The sequence below is a fragment of the Colossoma macropomum genome, unplaced genomic scaffold, assembly GCF_904425465.1.
Source record: "Colossoma macropomum unplaced genomic scaffold, Colossoma_macropomum, whole genome shotgun sequence".
NCBI classification, from domain to species: Eukaryota; Metazoa; Chordata; class Actinopteri; order Characiformes; family Serrasalmidae; genus Colossoma; species Colossoma macropomum.
The window spans coordinates 39,354-56,242 of NW_023495192.1; the positions used below are offsets into that span (position 1 = coordinate 39,354).

The 16,889-nt window shown below is 38.2% G+C and overlaps 1 gene segment (V, D, J or C); it reads left to right on the forward strand.

Moving 5' to 3' along the window:
• Positions 1–1,683: 1,683 nt before the first annotated feature.
• On the forward strand, positions 1,684–14,451 carry LOC118801117 (the record flags this gene model as incomplete). The annotated part of the segment is given in 3 exon segments: positions 1,684–1,815; positions 13,916–13,976; positions 14,147–14,451. Coding segments are annotated over 3 exon segments (498 nt in total), but the record flags the coding sequence as incomplete, so codon positions are not given.
• Positions 14,452–16,889: the final 2,438 nt, after the last annotated feature.

The following is a 16,889-nucleotide window of genomic DNA, read 5'->3' on the forward strand; positions in this document are numbered from 1 at the left end:
ACCACCAGTGGAAGCTCATTCCACCATCTGGGTGCCAGGACGGAGAGAAGTCTTGATGCTTGTCTTCCATAAATCTGTAGTGAACACTGGCTGAAACTTTACTTCAAGGCTGAGTGTTTACGTAACTTATTAACAATCCAAAAGTTAAGGGCCTTTTGGCTTCAGCAAGTCTGGAGTTGAAAGTGTAAATCTGTCGACTTAACACTCCCAACCCCAAACTCAGTCAAATTTACGGCTGAATCAAGAACCAGCACCCCTCTCCCTCGACCGAGGGGGCAACAGAACACCTCCCTGGAATTTGGCCACATGGCTCTCCAAAGTCCTGTGGACAACTTTATCTTTAAGTAACAGAAAGTACATCTCTAAGGTATATATCCACTCCAAACTGCAACAATTCATTAGAACTCTTTTTAACTACACTAGACGTACCAAGGACGGAACTGATACAACAATCTGGACTGCAAATTTAAACTTTCTAAATTCCCTGAGGATCTCAAGCATGGCCCCAAAGCAACCCCCAAAGGGGTGAAAACGAGAATTACCACATCACCACCGTAAGGACTGTTGCTCACAAAGGACCCCAAGAAAACTCATTGATATGCATGTTTGACTATTAACTTTATCTAATTTGCGAGTGATGATGCTTGTATTTGTGTGCTTAGTTACTTAAAGCGTGTATTTTCCTTTCTTTTACCAGACGTTAGGAACGTGTGGGATAACTGTCTGCAAGTTACTGATATAACCATTTAAAGTAGTGATTTTAGAACACTAAGTTTGCACCTAGGTTTTCTTTTCACTTGTTTTATTTAGCCTTCTATTTTACTCTTCTCGTTTACTTGATTTTATTCTTTAGAAATAATGATTTTACTGTGTTGAAATTTCCTGCAATGAAAAGACCCCCGAGGATTACCTATAGGATTGTTTCTGCCTTTGCCATAGTTGTTCTCAGATAATGTGGGTAGAAACTGCACGCTGATACCTGAATGTTCTGTTTGCCTGCTGTGGATTTTAGGAAGTAAATTGAATGATCTGAAATGGTTTTGTTTAATCTAATTAAAACTTTTGAGACCTAGAGGGAACAAAGAAGGGAGTTTCCCTGGGAAGGCTCTCACAGTGAAAGCACCACCAATCAGAATCTAAGACTAATAATAGCCACTTACCCATTAGGTGAAAAGACCTATCAATACCTTTGCTCCACCCCAAAGGGAAGGGCCAACAGTCGGGCAAAACGCGCACGCCAGTTCCTATTAGTTCAGAGTCCTGCGTTCTCAACAAGAGGATAGCTAAATTTCTAAGTTTGTGCCGGCCTTGGTCAGAAAGACAGGTCAGAAGTATTAGAATGCTAAATTTTCAGATCTGAAACCTTTGTTTGTTTTGTAACTTGCCTGTTCGTCTACACACCTTAAGTTTAAACCACCCTCAGAGAAGGAAGGTGGATATTTCTTGTCTGGCCAGGGAGAATATATCCATAACTTTCAATTCTGCTAAAGAGAGGTAGTTAGTTAAATTAATATCACCAGCCTCAGAACCCTGATTGCAACCTCGCCAGCGGAGCAGCTCTGACGCCACAGAGACCCGGCATCGCACCCACAGCCATGCACTAATCTGTGAGCAGATTGACCATTGAAAGGCTGCCCAAGCTCCACCCTCAGACGGCCACGAGACGCCTGCGCCCAATCACTGATGGAAGGGTGCGTGCCCGCATGGAGACGCAGCATCCACGAACAACGAGGAGATGAGTCAACGCGTGAGCTCCAGCCTTTGATCGAGCCGGTACTGAGACGACCCCTCCTGAAGTCACCCCCCGACTCCCACGTAAGCTGGTTCCAATTTGCAGTCAGGGCCCTGAGACCAATTTATTTAATAAGTGAAATTTTAATAGGTACATCCAGCCATATAGTTATTCCTGTCCATACTTAGGTTAACTCTCTAAAGACTCTTTCAAGTCGAGCGACTTCCCAAGAACCACACTGCCTCACACCATTTAGCTGTAAATCACTTTACTCAAGCTATTTTGTCCTTTTGACTTTCATTATTATCATTTTTGTTTTGTTTTGTTTTATTTTCTGTTGTTTATCATTGAATGTAGTCCAAAAGTAGTTTGATATTTAGCCAAAAAATTCCCTTTTACTGAAGCATCCATGGTTGCAAGCGTTTCTCTCTCTTGCCCTGGTCTGTGGACTTCAAATAAATCTGGGTTACTCCACACCCTTATCTAAGGTTCTAGCAATAGTAACATTAAAATTGCAAAACTGTTTCAGAGAATGGGAGAGGTTAAAGCCAGAGGGTAGAGCCACTGACTTGCAAGTCCCTGTCGAAGGCATGAAGTGCAGCAAAAGAAATCATGCTAATGCTGAGATAAGGTCTGCCTTTTGGACTGCAAATTGACAGTTCCAGCGGTTCCTGCGACGACGATGGGGTACTCTGGATCTGTGGGATATGTAAATAGGTATTGAAAAACACACGTTGGAAGTGCAAAAATGCAGTAATTAGTAGAAAAGTACTAAATGAAAAATAATAAATTGATGGGTCCCATCTCTGTGTTGATCAGTAAAATTAGATTGCTATGTCCACCTAGCCACCACATTCACATCTGTTGTATATCCCTCCTCAGTTCATCGGCTAGTGACTGCTAGCCCAGTTCCTACAATTCACACCTTAGGCCAACCTGAAACAACATCTGAATCTAGTATTTAGTATTAAACACTAGGTTCAACAAAACAGCCTTGTGACTAGGCAATTTTAAGACAAAAAAGTAAAACATAGCTTACTTTGTGTAAGCAGCATAAAAACAAATTCCAGTCTGTTGTTACAAGCACACACAAATCCATCTGTAGAACATCATTATTGTTGAATAAATTGCAGCTAAAAGCATTGATTGAGTGCAAACATGAAGTCACACGTCTGTAAAGTGATTTACAAACAGTAACTTTAAAGAAATTTCACACAACATAGTGGGAAAACTAATCACCCCATAGTTATGTCCAGTGCCTACAGTACAAATACAACATATCCCCATGAGTACTGTTAAAAAAAATACAAATAATTTAAATTATATGCAAGAGAAAATTAATCATTGCAAATAGATTTAATACGATTTAATTAAAGAAACCCAACCGAACATAAGAGTATTTCACAATACATAAATCATCAAGAGCTCACAGTACACAGTTGAATGTGAAAAAGTAACATTGAATGATCCTAAATTCACTTTATCATCCAGAACACAAAGTAGTCAGAACTCCCAACACAGTTTAGGGTATGCATTGCATAGTTTAACCTCCCAACAACAATTTAGTGTACAACACAGATTATCAGTGAGAAATCAGTGCACAGACTGCTGCTCCAAACACATGCATGCACATGTAGCCAATATAACACCAATGATTAACCACCCTATACATTTCAGTTTGGTGTAGAAAAGTCAAGACAGAATGATCCTGGAAACACAAATTTGTCCCATTCCAGCTTGTGGAAGTTCTTCTTCTAAGATTAGAGAGTAGATTAGAATTGTTTTTTGTAATCACTGAGTGATCACTGCACACATAAGTTTCAGGTGATAGTTATAATGTGTATATGACTGTGATTGTTTTACAGTAACTGAACTTAACAGCACAGAGAAGTATTCAGGTATTTACTCCCTAAAATACACACAAAACTGAGGAAATGAAACAGAATATTACAAAAACAATAATAAAGGGCAGGGTGATTTTTGGGTGGGTTCTTTAGAGCTGCTCTGGTGGGTGAAACATCCTAGGGAAAGTAAACATCTCAGACACCACTTAAGGTGGAACAGAATTTAAGATGGAATGGAAAATTTCACGTACGAAGCTTGAGGCGCGAGGCCGTAACTGCTCATCATTTAAGGTTGGACAGAAAACAAATACGAATGAAACTAAAGCCTCGTAAGAAGAGTAAAGCGTTTTCGCGAGATACAGGTGTTTACTTCCTGTAAGATGTTCCACCCTTTAGCTCAGTGAAGGAGAGATAGAGTTAAACTACCGTTAAGTCTCTTTATTCTTCGCTCTTCCTCAGCGCTTCTACGAACGGAGACCGATCTCAGATTTCTGTAGGAAAATAAACAGCGACTAAACGGCGCTCACCGTTTTGCAACACTGAAGCGGAAAGCGGGAAAATCAGGCTGACTGCGCGCGTTATAAGGCCTTGATCTGTGCGCGCGCAGTCAGCCTGATTTTCCCGCTTTCCGCTTCAGTGTTGCAAATCGCGCCAAAATTATCAGAAGAAAAAACAAGCGCAGAGCTTAAATTGGGTTTCTTTTTCCAGATTTCCGTTCCGCCTTAAATAGTGCAGCAGATTCTGGTGCCTCGGGCTCCGATAAATGTGCGATAGAATTGAAGGTGGAATGGAAAATTTCACATAGGAAGCTTGAGGTGCTACAATGTAACTGCTGCACCATTTAAGGTGGAACGCAACACTCATTTGAGAAGCCTGATACGCGAAGCTGTAACTGTTGACCATTTAAGATGGAATGGAAAATTCGAAAAGGAATTTTAATGAAGCCTGGTAAGAAAAATTTTCGCGGGAAACGACGCGCGCTTTAATTTGAAGGCTTTAATCTGCGCGCGCTGTTGAGTGTAGTTTAGTGATTAATTCATTTCCCACAGACGACAGACATGAATCTCCGTTTGTAGAAGAGCAGAATTAAAACACTGCGGCAGTTTATCTCTCTTCTCCACTGAGCTGAGAAGCAGAACTCTCAGAGAACCGTCCTCACTGTTCTGCTGAACATCACAGCTCGGTTCTGCACTGATATTGTTCAGAGAACCCAACAGACTTAAAGTGAAGGTCAGTTAGTTACAGAGAGCAGCAGCGCAAGTCTTACCTACTGAACGTCCGACAGAAATGAGTGGAACCCCGCACATCTGTATATGTATATTTTCCAGCTTCCCATAATGCACTACTACTGCACCACGTGTTCTGTTAAAACGTTATTTTTTATTTATCTTTTATCAACTACTGTTTTGCACAGATTTTTGATGTGACACAGCTGAGCTGTGCAGTGCAAGAGGAGACCCTATCTCACCTCTTCTTCACCATCTAAACATTCTTCTCTCCCAGTAGAGCAGTTTTACAGTCCTCTGCCAGCTGAACATGACTGTAGATGTATCAGTTGAGAGAGGCAGAGCGGGCAGTGACCCGTTTAATGAAGGCTGAAGTCACCAAACCGCAACGAGCGAACAGTGATGTGACGTTTGATAGCTAGGCTTAAAGTCTGCTGATTCATCATAGTTAATCAAAGCTTGTATCATACTTACTGTTATCACATTACTATGAAGTCTTGAGCTTCGTAAAACTTTAACCCTCTGGGTCACAAACTCGCCCGCGTGTTAAATTCAATGTCTCTATATATGTTTCTCTATCTTTGCGATAATACAGCACAGAAATGGTTCGAACATTTTCTGAACCGATTTCATCTTATGCTGAGTTCAAATGTGACATCCAGACTTATGAGGCTATGAAGAGGACACGTGTGAGATGGCTTGAAAAAAGTTTACAACCGCTGAAGTTGCTGCTGCGGTTTTGAGAAGTAGCGATGAAGGTAAAGTATTTTGATATGAAATACATGGGTATCATGTTATATGCAAGTTCCCTTAAAGGCGAATTCAAGAAGCAAAAATGTCCTTTGACCTCAGAGGGTTAATAACTAATCTTGGTTATCAGAAGATCATTATGAAGGCAAACTCTTCTCATGCACACATGAACACGTGCTACAAGTGATCTTTATCCAAAGCGTTTAAAGCCAGTGCACAGTAATGACACCTGGTTAAAAGTCTGAATCTGTGCCCAGGGATGTTTCAGGATAAAAGTCCAATGATCTCTCTAATTCCTCCTGTTCTGAAGTTTTCTGGTTAAAATAGAGACTCCAATACTGATAACTAAAATCTTAGTGCAGAGAATCATAGCTTGCACATTTTTAAACAAAATATATAACATTTTTCAGACTGTTAATAAATCTAAACACAAATGGATGAATAAATAAATCCTGAACAAACTACAGAAAATATTCCAGTTCCAAAACTACAGCGAGACACAGATATGATGAGAAAAGAAATAAATGTTTCTATGGACTGAACTGTAGCTGTTCTTTATGAGCTCACTATTTCACTTTCACTGCATCTCTCTTTTCCTCTCCTTTCTCCACCAGCATCTGCCACTTCTGTCTTGTCTTCATTCAACCATCCTTTAAAGGAGGACAAGATTCAAACAGACTGGACAACGCCTGAGAGAGAGAGGGAGAAAGAGAGAGAGAGAGAGCTAAACTAGTATTGTTCACTCTGCCATTCACAGCCTGACAAAACACAGGAACACAAACACAATGAACTACTTACACAGTCTGAAGCAAGTTACAGTGCTGCTCGAACGTTTGTGAATCTTTTATCATTTTGTGAATTTCTACATAAATGGGACCTAAAATATGATCAAACCCAGTAAATCGAACCCAATAAAACAAATAACAGAAAAAAGTATATGATTTTTCATTCATATATTGATCTTACTAATCTAATGTTAAATGTCTTTGTTTGCAAAAGTATGTGAACCTAGCTGCTTAATCTTCTTGCTTTTTTTATTAATCATTTTGTGGACCATGTACTAACAGGCCAGTCATCAGCCCAGCAAATCATGAGCCCTGACCGTCATCATCTGGGTGAAGGTGTAGCTGCAGATGTCATGATTGCTAATGGCTTCAGTGAGGTGGTCAACACATCTGCCATACACAGTTTCAGTACTTACAGTAGTAGAAGGCTTTACAATGTTATGTAGCCTTTGCAGATGATATGTTTATGTATTTTTATCTCATATTTGCATCATGTTTGTGTATGTTAAAAATATTAAAGATTTTATGTCCTTTAAACTGCTGTTCATTGGAAAAAATTATGAGATTAAATATAAATGGATTTACACAACTTCTCTGATGGCCTGCATATATAAGCAACAGCTGCATCATTTGTGTATGTGTGAAATTATAATTTATGAAGATATGACTGGATAAAAGAGGGCTTGTGTAATTTCAATCTTTGCATTAGCATTGATTAGTCTTAGCAGGATGTATGTATTTAGTGTATTGGCCCTGTATTCATTACTGTCTGCATCCTATATGTGTAACTCAGTTATGGTTTAAAGGGATATGATTAGTCGTTACAGGACATTTCAGCACTGAGACACCCCTGTTTTGCTAGCCTACGTTTCTCCACCTGTACTGTGGAAGTGGTTGTGACTGTATAAATGGGCTAAAATCAAACAATGTGTGGACCCACCACATGCAGCCATAACAATTTATGTAAAAATACCTGATGTTTAAAATATCACAAGTGGCCAGCATAGGGTTCTCCTTTAGCTGCTGTAGCCAGTCAGCAGCCTGTCCATGTTGTCCACTCTCTCTCTCTCTCTCTCACACACACCCACACACACACACACACTAACAGCAGGCCATGTAGGAGGCGAACAGAGTGAAGGGACACAGCACCTCGACACTTTTATTCCCTGCGTTTTTACCCCAACACCACATGTTTAATATAAATGTGTCACTGAAAATGTGTTATTTTATGTTCTTCACAGGAAATGAGAAAAGGCAAAGGAATCGGAGGTCGAAATAATAATAAATCTCATCATTCTTTCTTTTGGTAAACATTGAGTGGTTTGTACACTAGGCTTACGTCACATGGTGTCAGGTGGAATCGGATGTTGGTACAAGTACAAGTAAATGAGCACAGTATCGGGCCAGTACTGGTTTTGATGCATCCCTGGTGTTTAGTGTATTTGGCCTTATTCATTACTCTCAGTATCATATCTATGTAAATACAGTTATGGTTTAAAGGACAAAGTCTTAGCAGGACGTATGTATTTAGTGTATTGACCCTTATTCTTTACTGTCTATTTCATATCTGAGTATATTCTGAGCAGGAGCGTCACCGGGTCTGGGCTTCCGTGGCTGTAGCCCCGAATATTTTTTTAACCAGCCCCGAACCTTATAACGCTTATAAACCTATAACTCCACACATTTACCCCGATTCAGCGCGCAAGAGAAGGAGACAGTGCACGCTAGAGAGAGCGAGAGGGAGAGAGAGAGAGAGAGAGTGCGCGCGCAAGAGAAAATGCGTGCGTGCCTGAAATCTCAGTAAAAACGACAAATCTACTGCACTGTAAAATAATAATCATTTTAACTTATAGAAGTAAATAAAATGCCTGTTTTTAATGTTTAAAGTTTACTGAACATGTAATAGTTAATAGAACAATGTATTACATTTTGTTCACTCAATATTTGAAGTTTACTGTAAAAATGCAGCTTTTAAACTCAGAAAATAAGTAACCAGATTACCTTAAAATTTTGAGTTCACAAAAGTGTAATATTAAGTGAAGTGAAGTGGATAAATTGTTTGTTATCAGGACATTAGAGAAGAGGCGTGTAGGTTGATGTTCTTCATTTTCTGTTTGTTTGCTTTTAATGTTTTTGTTTATGGGACAAGTCAATCAATGCTGCTGAATCGCTGCGTATTTTGTTGATGTGAAAATCCTCACATTAAATAATAACAAAAAAGCTGCAACTGCACATTTTATAAGGCCCCTGGTTTTTAAGAAACTTAAAAATTTAAAGAAAACATTAATCACACAAAAAATATTTACAAAATCAACAACAACAAAAAAGCTGAAGAATTAAATACATAAATAGGTTAATAGACATGAATTCTAGACGCTCAGTATTTTTAAAAGACTCAGTGCAATTATTTGAAAGTCTTATCAGATCCAGACACATTTGACGATCGTTAACGAAGTGGTCCTTTAAATTGGTGACAAGCCTGTCAGGACACAGGAGGTCAGAGGGCAACCTGACTGCTGGTCTGAGAATCAGGGACAAATATATTACAATGAAAAGTTTACAAAGAAATGCGAATTTAAAATATGCTTATTTTTAATGTAATGATCTACGGGTGAAACTGCATAATGATGATATGATATGCATTCCAAACAGCAGAACCTCAAAGTTCTACAAAGAAAACATTACATTAAATCGCTTGCTTGGCTGTAAAACATCAGTTTTGAAAAGAAAAAAAAAAGTAACAAAGGCACACAAAATAAATATCAGTCATAAAAATAAATCCTATTTATAAATAAATCCATATGAAAAAATATTAACGATGAAAATAAATCATTTTTAAGAAATACAGATGAACTGTACATTATAATTGCAAATTATTTATTTTTAAACCAATATAAATAAGCCAGAGCTATAATATTTAAGATTTTTTTTTAAAATAAATTTAAACGAAAAGCGAGTTGAATTGGAAAATGAATTTAATTTTAAGTGAAGATAAATTACACCTTAGAAAAAGTTGCAACTTAAGGTATTTTATGTGTAATAATAGAAACGAAATATAAGTAATGGCCCAAAGCAGTAATAAACGTGGTAAATGCGAGGAGAGAGGAGGAGAAAAGTGGGAGAAACTCTGTCAGGGTCAGGGTGAGCGTCCAACGTGAACTCGAAGTCGAAAGGCCCCTTTAACTTTTCATGGTAAAGTTTATTTGGCTCAGGATCACAGAAGCTGCTGTGTTATTCTCCTGATCTACACTCCTCTGTTCTTATAACAGATCCACTGACAAATGTAGGAGGAGTCTTTACATGCTTGAACAGCAGCACCAAATCTCTCCTCATTATCTGAACACTGGAACCACCATGATGTCTCTGTGCTCTCTCACTCTGTTTATGATCATGCTAGGTATGTGTAGCTGACTCCGTTTTTTACACTCATGTTTTTTCTGTTTTTGATATTATGGTAATGTGTATGTCAGTGACAAATTCTGCTATAAGTTCTGTAGACGTTCTGTGGAAATTCATCTTTTATACAGCACTGAACGCTGATGTAAATGTTATGCTTTTTTATTAAATATTTTCTACAGGGAGCTGTGTTTCACAGTCAATAGCACCACTAGAGGACAAAATGCAGGTTCATGCTCTTGAAGGTGAGAGAGCTAATCTCTCCTGCAAGTATGAGAAAGCAAACTATCTGTTTTGGTATCGTCAGTATCCTGGATCCAGACTAGAGTATTTATTGATAATATATCCGTCAACAAAATCTGTAACGCGAGCGAGTTCTCTGCTCCAACGACTGAATGCTACAGTGGACGAAAACAGAGTGGATCTGATAATCTCCTCTGCTGCAGTATCAGACTCTGCACTCTACTACTGTGCCATGGAGCCCACAGTGACAGGAAACCCAGCTACACTGTACAAAAACTGTTTCATATGAATCATACAGAGCAGTGTTGTTGTCAGGAGGGGGAGCTATTTGCCTTTTCCATTTTGACTTTCAGCCTTTTCAACCCTCAGTTTATAATGCAAGAATGCTTTGGAAGACAAACCATCCTCTTGTTGACTACAATAAGCTGATACTGTGTTTTTTTTTAACACAAAATATGGGTCCTAGCCCCATGAGCAACCCAATGGTACCACTGGCAAGGAAAAACTCCCTAAGAGCGTAAGGAAGAAACCTTGAAAGGAACCAAGACTCAAAAGGGGAACCCATCCTCCTCTGGTCAATACCGGATAGCAAACAGTAACACAAGAGCAATATGAGCAGAGGATAAGGTTTGACCATTAATATAGATATAAGATACAGAAAAGGGGAAAACCAGGAGAAGCAATGGCTGTGATTAAATAGTTTGGGTCTGTGCAGCAGCAGCATCATCAGGAGGGTCAGTTCATGCAGGTGAGGTTTGCACAGCGATGTACAACAGGAAGCCCCATGGTGGTCAGACTGGTCCAGAAGACTGGAGAGCAATGGTCACCCAATAAAGGCAGATGAAGCAACAGCATCAGACTAAACAGGATGGGCAGTTGTTTGCTCGGCAAAGAAACACACAGACAGTTATTTCTGAGAGCAGCAGGACAACAGCAGCAACACTCCCAGTATACCATAATACTCGATGTCCATGAACCCCCAGATTTGCACCCTTCATCTAAAAGGAAAAACTAATTACTAAAGGCTTGACTAAACAAGTAGGCTTCTAGCCTAGACTTAAAGACTGAGGCTGAGTCCTGAACACTGACTGGAAGATTATTCCAAAGCTGGGGGGCTTTGTATGAGAAGGCTCTACCCCCTGATGTAATTTTATTAATTCTAGGTATCAATAGTAAGCCAACACCTTGTGATCTAAGTAGGTGTGATGGTTCATAGTTTGAGAGAAGTTCACTCAGATCCTGAGGGGCCATTTAGAGTTTCATGTGTCAGTAAAAGAATTCTATACTCCATGCAGAATTTAACTGGTAACCAGTGCAGTTTTGATAAAACTGGGCTGACATGGTCAAACTTTCTAGTTCTTGTAAGGACTCAGTGTCAGGCTGCAGTGTTCTGGTCTAACTGAAGCTTTTACTGGAATATCCAGACAGCAGGGCCATGCAGTAATCTAGCCTTGAGGTAGCTTTTCTGCATCCTGTAGAGACAGTGCATTTCTTAATTTGGCAAAATGGCGGAAAAGCTATTCTAGTAATATTGGTTATATGTGCATCGAAGGACAGATCAGGATCTATCGTGACACCAGGGTTTTTTACAGATGTATCTGATGCAACTGAGAAACTATTAAGTTTAAGGGTTAAATCGGACAGTTAGTTTCTAGCAGCTTTTGGACTAAGAAAAGGAGCCTCTGTTTTGTCTGAGTTGAGTAGGAGGAAGTTATTCAACATACAGTCTTTTATGCAGTCCTCAGTCTTATTAAGTTAAAGTTTATCATCTGGTTTGGTCAATATATATAATTGTGTGTCATCAGTGTAGCGGTGGAAATTGATGCCAGGTTTACCGATAATGGTACCCAGTGTTAGCATTTATGATGTGAAAAATAGAAGTCCTAATAGAGAGCCTTGCGGAACACCACACTTTTGTAAGAACAGATGATTTGCCGTTTTAAATGAGCTAACAGCACTGCATCATTCAATGCAGCTTAATATCTACTATATGCATATGCACTCCTTTCTGTACTTTGCTGTACTTAATATTTCTTCGAGTGTACACAGAGCAGCTCAATAGTCTATGTAATGCCTATGTAATGCCATAGCATTGTGTATAACAAACAGACAAAATATCTCTAACAATTAGCATTCATGGAAAACTGTCATTAAGAAGCAACAATAGGCTATAACTCTTTCTGCTGTCTTCATATATATATATATATATATATATATATATATATACTATATATATATAAAATGCTTCCTGTTAATTTATGCAACTGTCTACCAGAAGGTGGAGCGCTTGTCTTCTTTTTGTAAAGGTGATCTTCCTTCTTTCTTTTTTCTTTCTCTCTTAATTTCTTCATTTATAGGTCTGTTATAGACTGTTGCCGATAAAATACAACCACAAATTCTGTGTTTTGTTCAAGTAACATCTACAAACCAGTCAGTTAGATACATATTAAAGTTAAATCAATGTTTCACATAATTACATTTAAATCCAAGAAATTTTATTGAAAAGGTAGTACAAAAATGTGTTTATTTAAACCAGCTTAGGCTTTCTTCTGGTTCTCTCTAGCTCTTCTACAAGTTTCCTGGTGTCTTATGCTGAATGTAGACAACATTACCATCATGTAAATACTTTGTTGATCCCTTTTTTGTCTTGAGGACAGGCTCAGTGCATCAGGACAATTGCTCAATAACATGTTGAAAGCATTCCACAGTAATGGTGGCCCATGCCAGAATTTTGTTCTCCAAGCTATATAGATGTTATTATATAATGTACATAACTGTATTGGTCAGTAAATGTTCAATAGTCAACCAAGCATATCATAAAGGTATCCTTTCAAAGTCAGTCAGCCATTTGTCATTTCTTCTCATCACAAATGTGTTGAGAGAAGAATGACGTAGTTTCTCTAGGACTCACATAACATAGAACAGCAGCTACAGTGCAGAGAGGCAACAAATACAATAAATACAAACACAATATACAATAAATTCTCTTGTACAGCATATATAATAACCATAACTGTACAACCATTAAGCACAGGACAGCAGACAAAACAGACCAGCTGTTGGTCCACAGCAGCGATAGTAGTTGTGCATGTTTTTTTAGATCAATAAAACTGCAGACAAAGTACAGAGCAGCTCAATGAGAATGTTTAAAGGTCCGTCAGGTAGATCTGTTCAGCAGCCTGACTGCCTGTGGGAAGAAACTGTTCATGAGTCTGGAAGACTTGGCCTGGGTGCTCCATAGCCTACTTCCAGATTTGAGTGGTGTAAACAGACCATGTGATGGGTGAGAGGGATCCTTCCTGCTGCTGCATGCTTTCCTTTTACATGGTTCATTGTGTGTGTCTTTAATGACAGGGAAGTTTGACCCAGTGATGGATTGGGCAGTCTTCAATGTCCTGTCTGAGACAGCAGTTTCCATACCAGACCTTAATGCTGCAGGCCAGGATGCTCGTCTATGATACTTTTGTAGAAACAGTTGAGCCATTTTCAGTCTCCTTAGTAAGTGGAGGTACTGTTGTGCCTTCTTTGAGTCTTAAAGTCTTAAATCTATTAAGTCTGTGTAACAAAAAGGTCTTTCCTCACAGATGAATTGTAGTTTTAGTGTAACTTAGTTACACAGGGTTTAAACCATAATCAGATGCACAAACTAAGTGTCTAGACAAAGCCACAGGCCATGAGGCTAAAAGTATAACCAAACTAGATGAGAAAGACAAATGTAGCAAAATATGAAAACAGACTAAAGATTTTTAAAGAACAACTACGTATTACACAGAAAGAAGGAGCATCAGAGATTTTTCCACACAAACCTTTGCTTTACAATCAGGATAAACATGAACTCAAAACGATTTCGAGATAAAAAGGAGTATCAGCTGCATTATGGGTGGAGCTGTGTACTTCAGCAGCTACACTAATCCCATTCAGCTCTGACTCTGCTCTCAGTCACTTCACATATCTATCAACATGCTGTTCTCTATCCTTTCTCTCCTAGTGTTGCTTTCAGGTAAGATCATTTTAATGACATTTATTTTCTAACTGTTATGAGAAACATGTAAACCATGTAAAAGATAAACATGTAGTGAAGTTTAAATCTCTATTAAATTATATCTCTAGCAGATTATGTCGAATGTTGTGTGAGAGATTGGAGCTTCCTCAATAATTTCCTTTTTCCAGGAGACACATCAGCACAGACAGTTGTTCCACTTGCAGGAGAAATTCATGTTTCAGAGGAAGATAAAGTTACTCTGTCCTGCAACTACAGTAGCATCAGCACTAATGACCCTCTTCACTGGTATCGTCAGTTTCCCAGATCCAGACCAGAGTTTCTCCTTTACATTTACCCACAAGGGGGTACAAGCAAACCTCTTCCCCCTCGTATGTCTGCTGAAGTTATAGAGAATAATCGTGTAAATCTGGTGATCTCCTCTGCTGCAGTATCAGACTCTGCACTCTACTACTGTGCCCTGCAGCCCACAGTGACAGGAAACCCAGCTACACTGTACAAAAACCTCCCACTACAGAGACTGAATATGAAGCTCTGCAGCATAAAGATTTGGAATGGAAGGAACAGCATCCATTTGAAGTGTCATAATTACATGAAACATAGAAGGATGCTACAGTGTATGAAAAACAGAAATAAATATAATTTTAATTATACATTATATACAAAACAAAAATCACTTAAATAAAAACAAAGTAAAGAAAAGCATCATAAAGCTGCTTCTGAGAATGCCAAGATTGTGCAAAGCTGTGTGAAAGCAAAGAGGCTAATTTCTAAAAGTATCTAAAATACAATCTTGTTTGTTTAATACTTGTTTAATACCTTTTTTGGTCACTGTTATTATAAAATTTGGGAAATAGTTAAAATTAAAAAAGCCTTCTGTGAGTAGGTGTGTCTAGACGTTTAACTGGTGGTTAGAGGCAAATAGATTAATAAATAGATTTATAAATTGATTCTAGTACTATGAAAATGTACAGGTTTTAAATAATTAGTAGGAAGTGCCCAGACAATGAACAAGCTCATCTAGTAAAAGATCTGGTGCATCTTTAAATTCTGCTTTACTTTAACAGCTACATCCAGTTTGTACTTCTGTGTCCTGAGGCCCACTGTGACGACACCACTTTTACATGCATTTCTCTCAAAAGCAAAGTGCATTTTACTCAGGGGAAATAGTCTCATTCACTGACTAAATTAAATGTAAGAAGATAAAATTAAACTCCTTCAATCAAATGATAAATGACAGATACTGTAATTATTACAGTCATGCTGAAGCTCTGTAAAGCCAGAAGGGGGAGACACACATTAAATAGTCAGTAGTTCTGAGCTGTATGAGCTCCTCCTTTTTCTTCACTCAGTTTGTTTGCTCTTGTTCATTCTATTTTTCACCCACAATAACCCATGAGACACTGGCTGAGACATCTGCTCTTTTAAAATCACTTTCCTTTTATAGTTCTGCTGTTCTTTTTTCACAGATTGCAGTGGAGAAGAGAGAGAGACACAGGAAAATCAGTGACATTAGAATGCAATTATCAAACAGCTTCAACCCAACTCACGTTGTAGGGACCTTTCTTCCTTTTGGGGGTCTCAAGCTGGTCCCCACAATGTAATTAAATTTAAAAGTTAAGGTTAGGGCAAGGATGAGGTTTGGGTTAGTAGCAGTTCTTTTTATGGTTTAGGCAAATCTCTAGGAAATGAACGGACGTTTATGTAATGGCAGAAACAAGATTGTATGCGTGTGCGTGACTCTCTTGTGTAGCACTGTGTCCTGAGAGTCACTGTGACATCATCACATTCAACCATCATACACAGGCATGCAGATCTAAACAACAGGCCTACAAATGCACCTGTTACAATCATCTTACACACACATTCAGTATTAAATCCTGCACACAAAGAGCTGATAAAAATAGTCATTGTAAATCTGTATTTAAAAAATCCATGTATGCCATTTTCTCAGTGCAAAGTAATTTTTTTTCAATAAAAGCTGTCAGACTTCTTACAATAAATGTACTAAATGTACCATCCTGAACAGCAGGACATCTGATCACCAAAATATTCTGAGTTTTATTTTTATACACTTAACAGTTAAGAGATTTTGGCTGTATTTTTCTCTTAGGATCAGTGTTTTGCACCATATTTTTTACATTAGCCAAGTGCTTTAGATTCTATTTTACTTGCAGAAATGTTATAACCGTTAAATGTGCAGTGTAGGTGTTCACATTGTGCAGTGGACTGGACAATGGGCTGACCTAGCATAACAGCTTTCCTCTGTCTGCGAGTCATTGTGTTGGTCTAGTTTACTGTCCGTACTTTTCTTTCCTGTTGAAGTGTCACTCATTCCTGCTCTATTTGTTTTTTGTCTGCATCCCTCCTCTGTCCTTTTCCTCTTTCCCTGTACAGCAGCTAAATTTAGGATGATCATTTGAAGATTAAATGGAATTTCACAGAATATGAGCTGAATATATCTGCAGTTATTATATGAATGAATGAATAGGTAATATTCTGAGCTTAGAAGGTTGTGACATCACAGTGTTCAAGTGTGACATCACAATTTACATTATTCATGGGTGTATGTTGTCATAGTGCTGTTTAGAATTGTTGGTGTTTGAAATGTAAAGACTAGACTGCTGTCCATGACTCTTTACTATATTGATTTTGATGTTTAATTACATTAAAAGGGAAGATCTAAAAGTCTTTTTTATATTCAGTTTGGTTTTTTGATTTTTATTTTTTTTTATTTTTGTATACTTTCACTGTATATGTTTAAGCTCTAAAAGTTATTGAAATATGTATAGTATACTTTGCAACTACTTAAAAAGGTAAACTTTAGCCAAATATTTCAAATATATTAACAGAATGCATGGAGGGTTAAAGTTATTTATACAATTTGGAGACACAGGTGAATCATCTACCTGA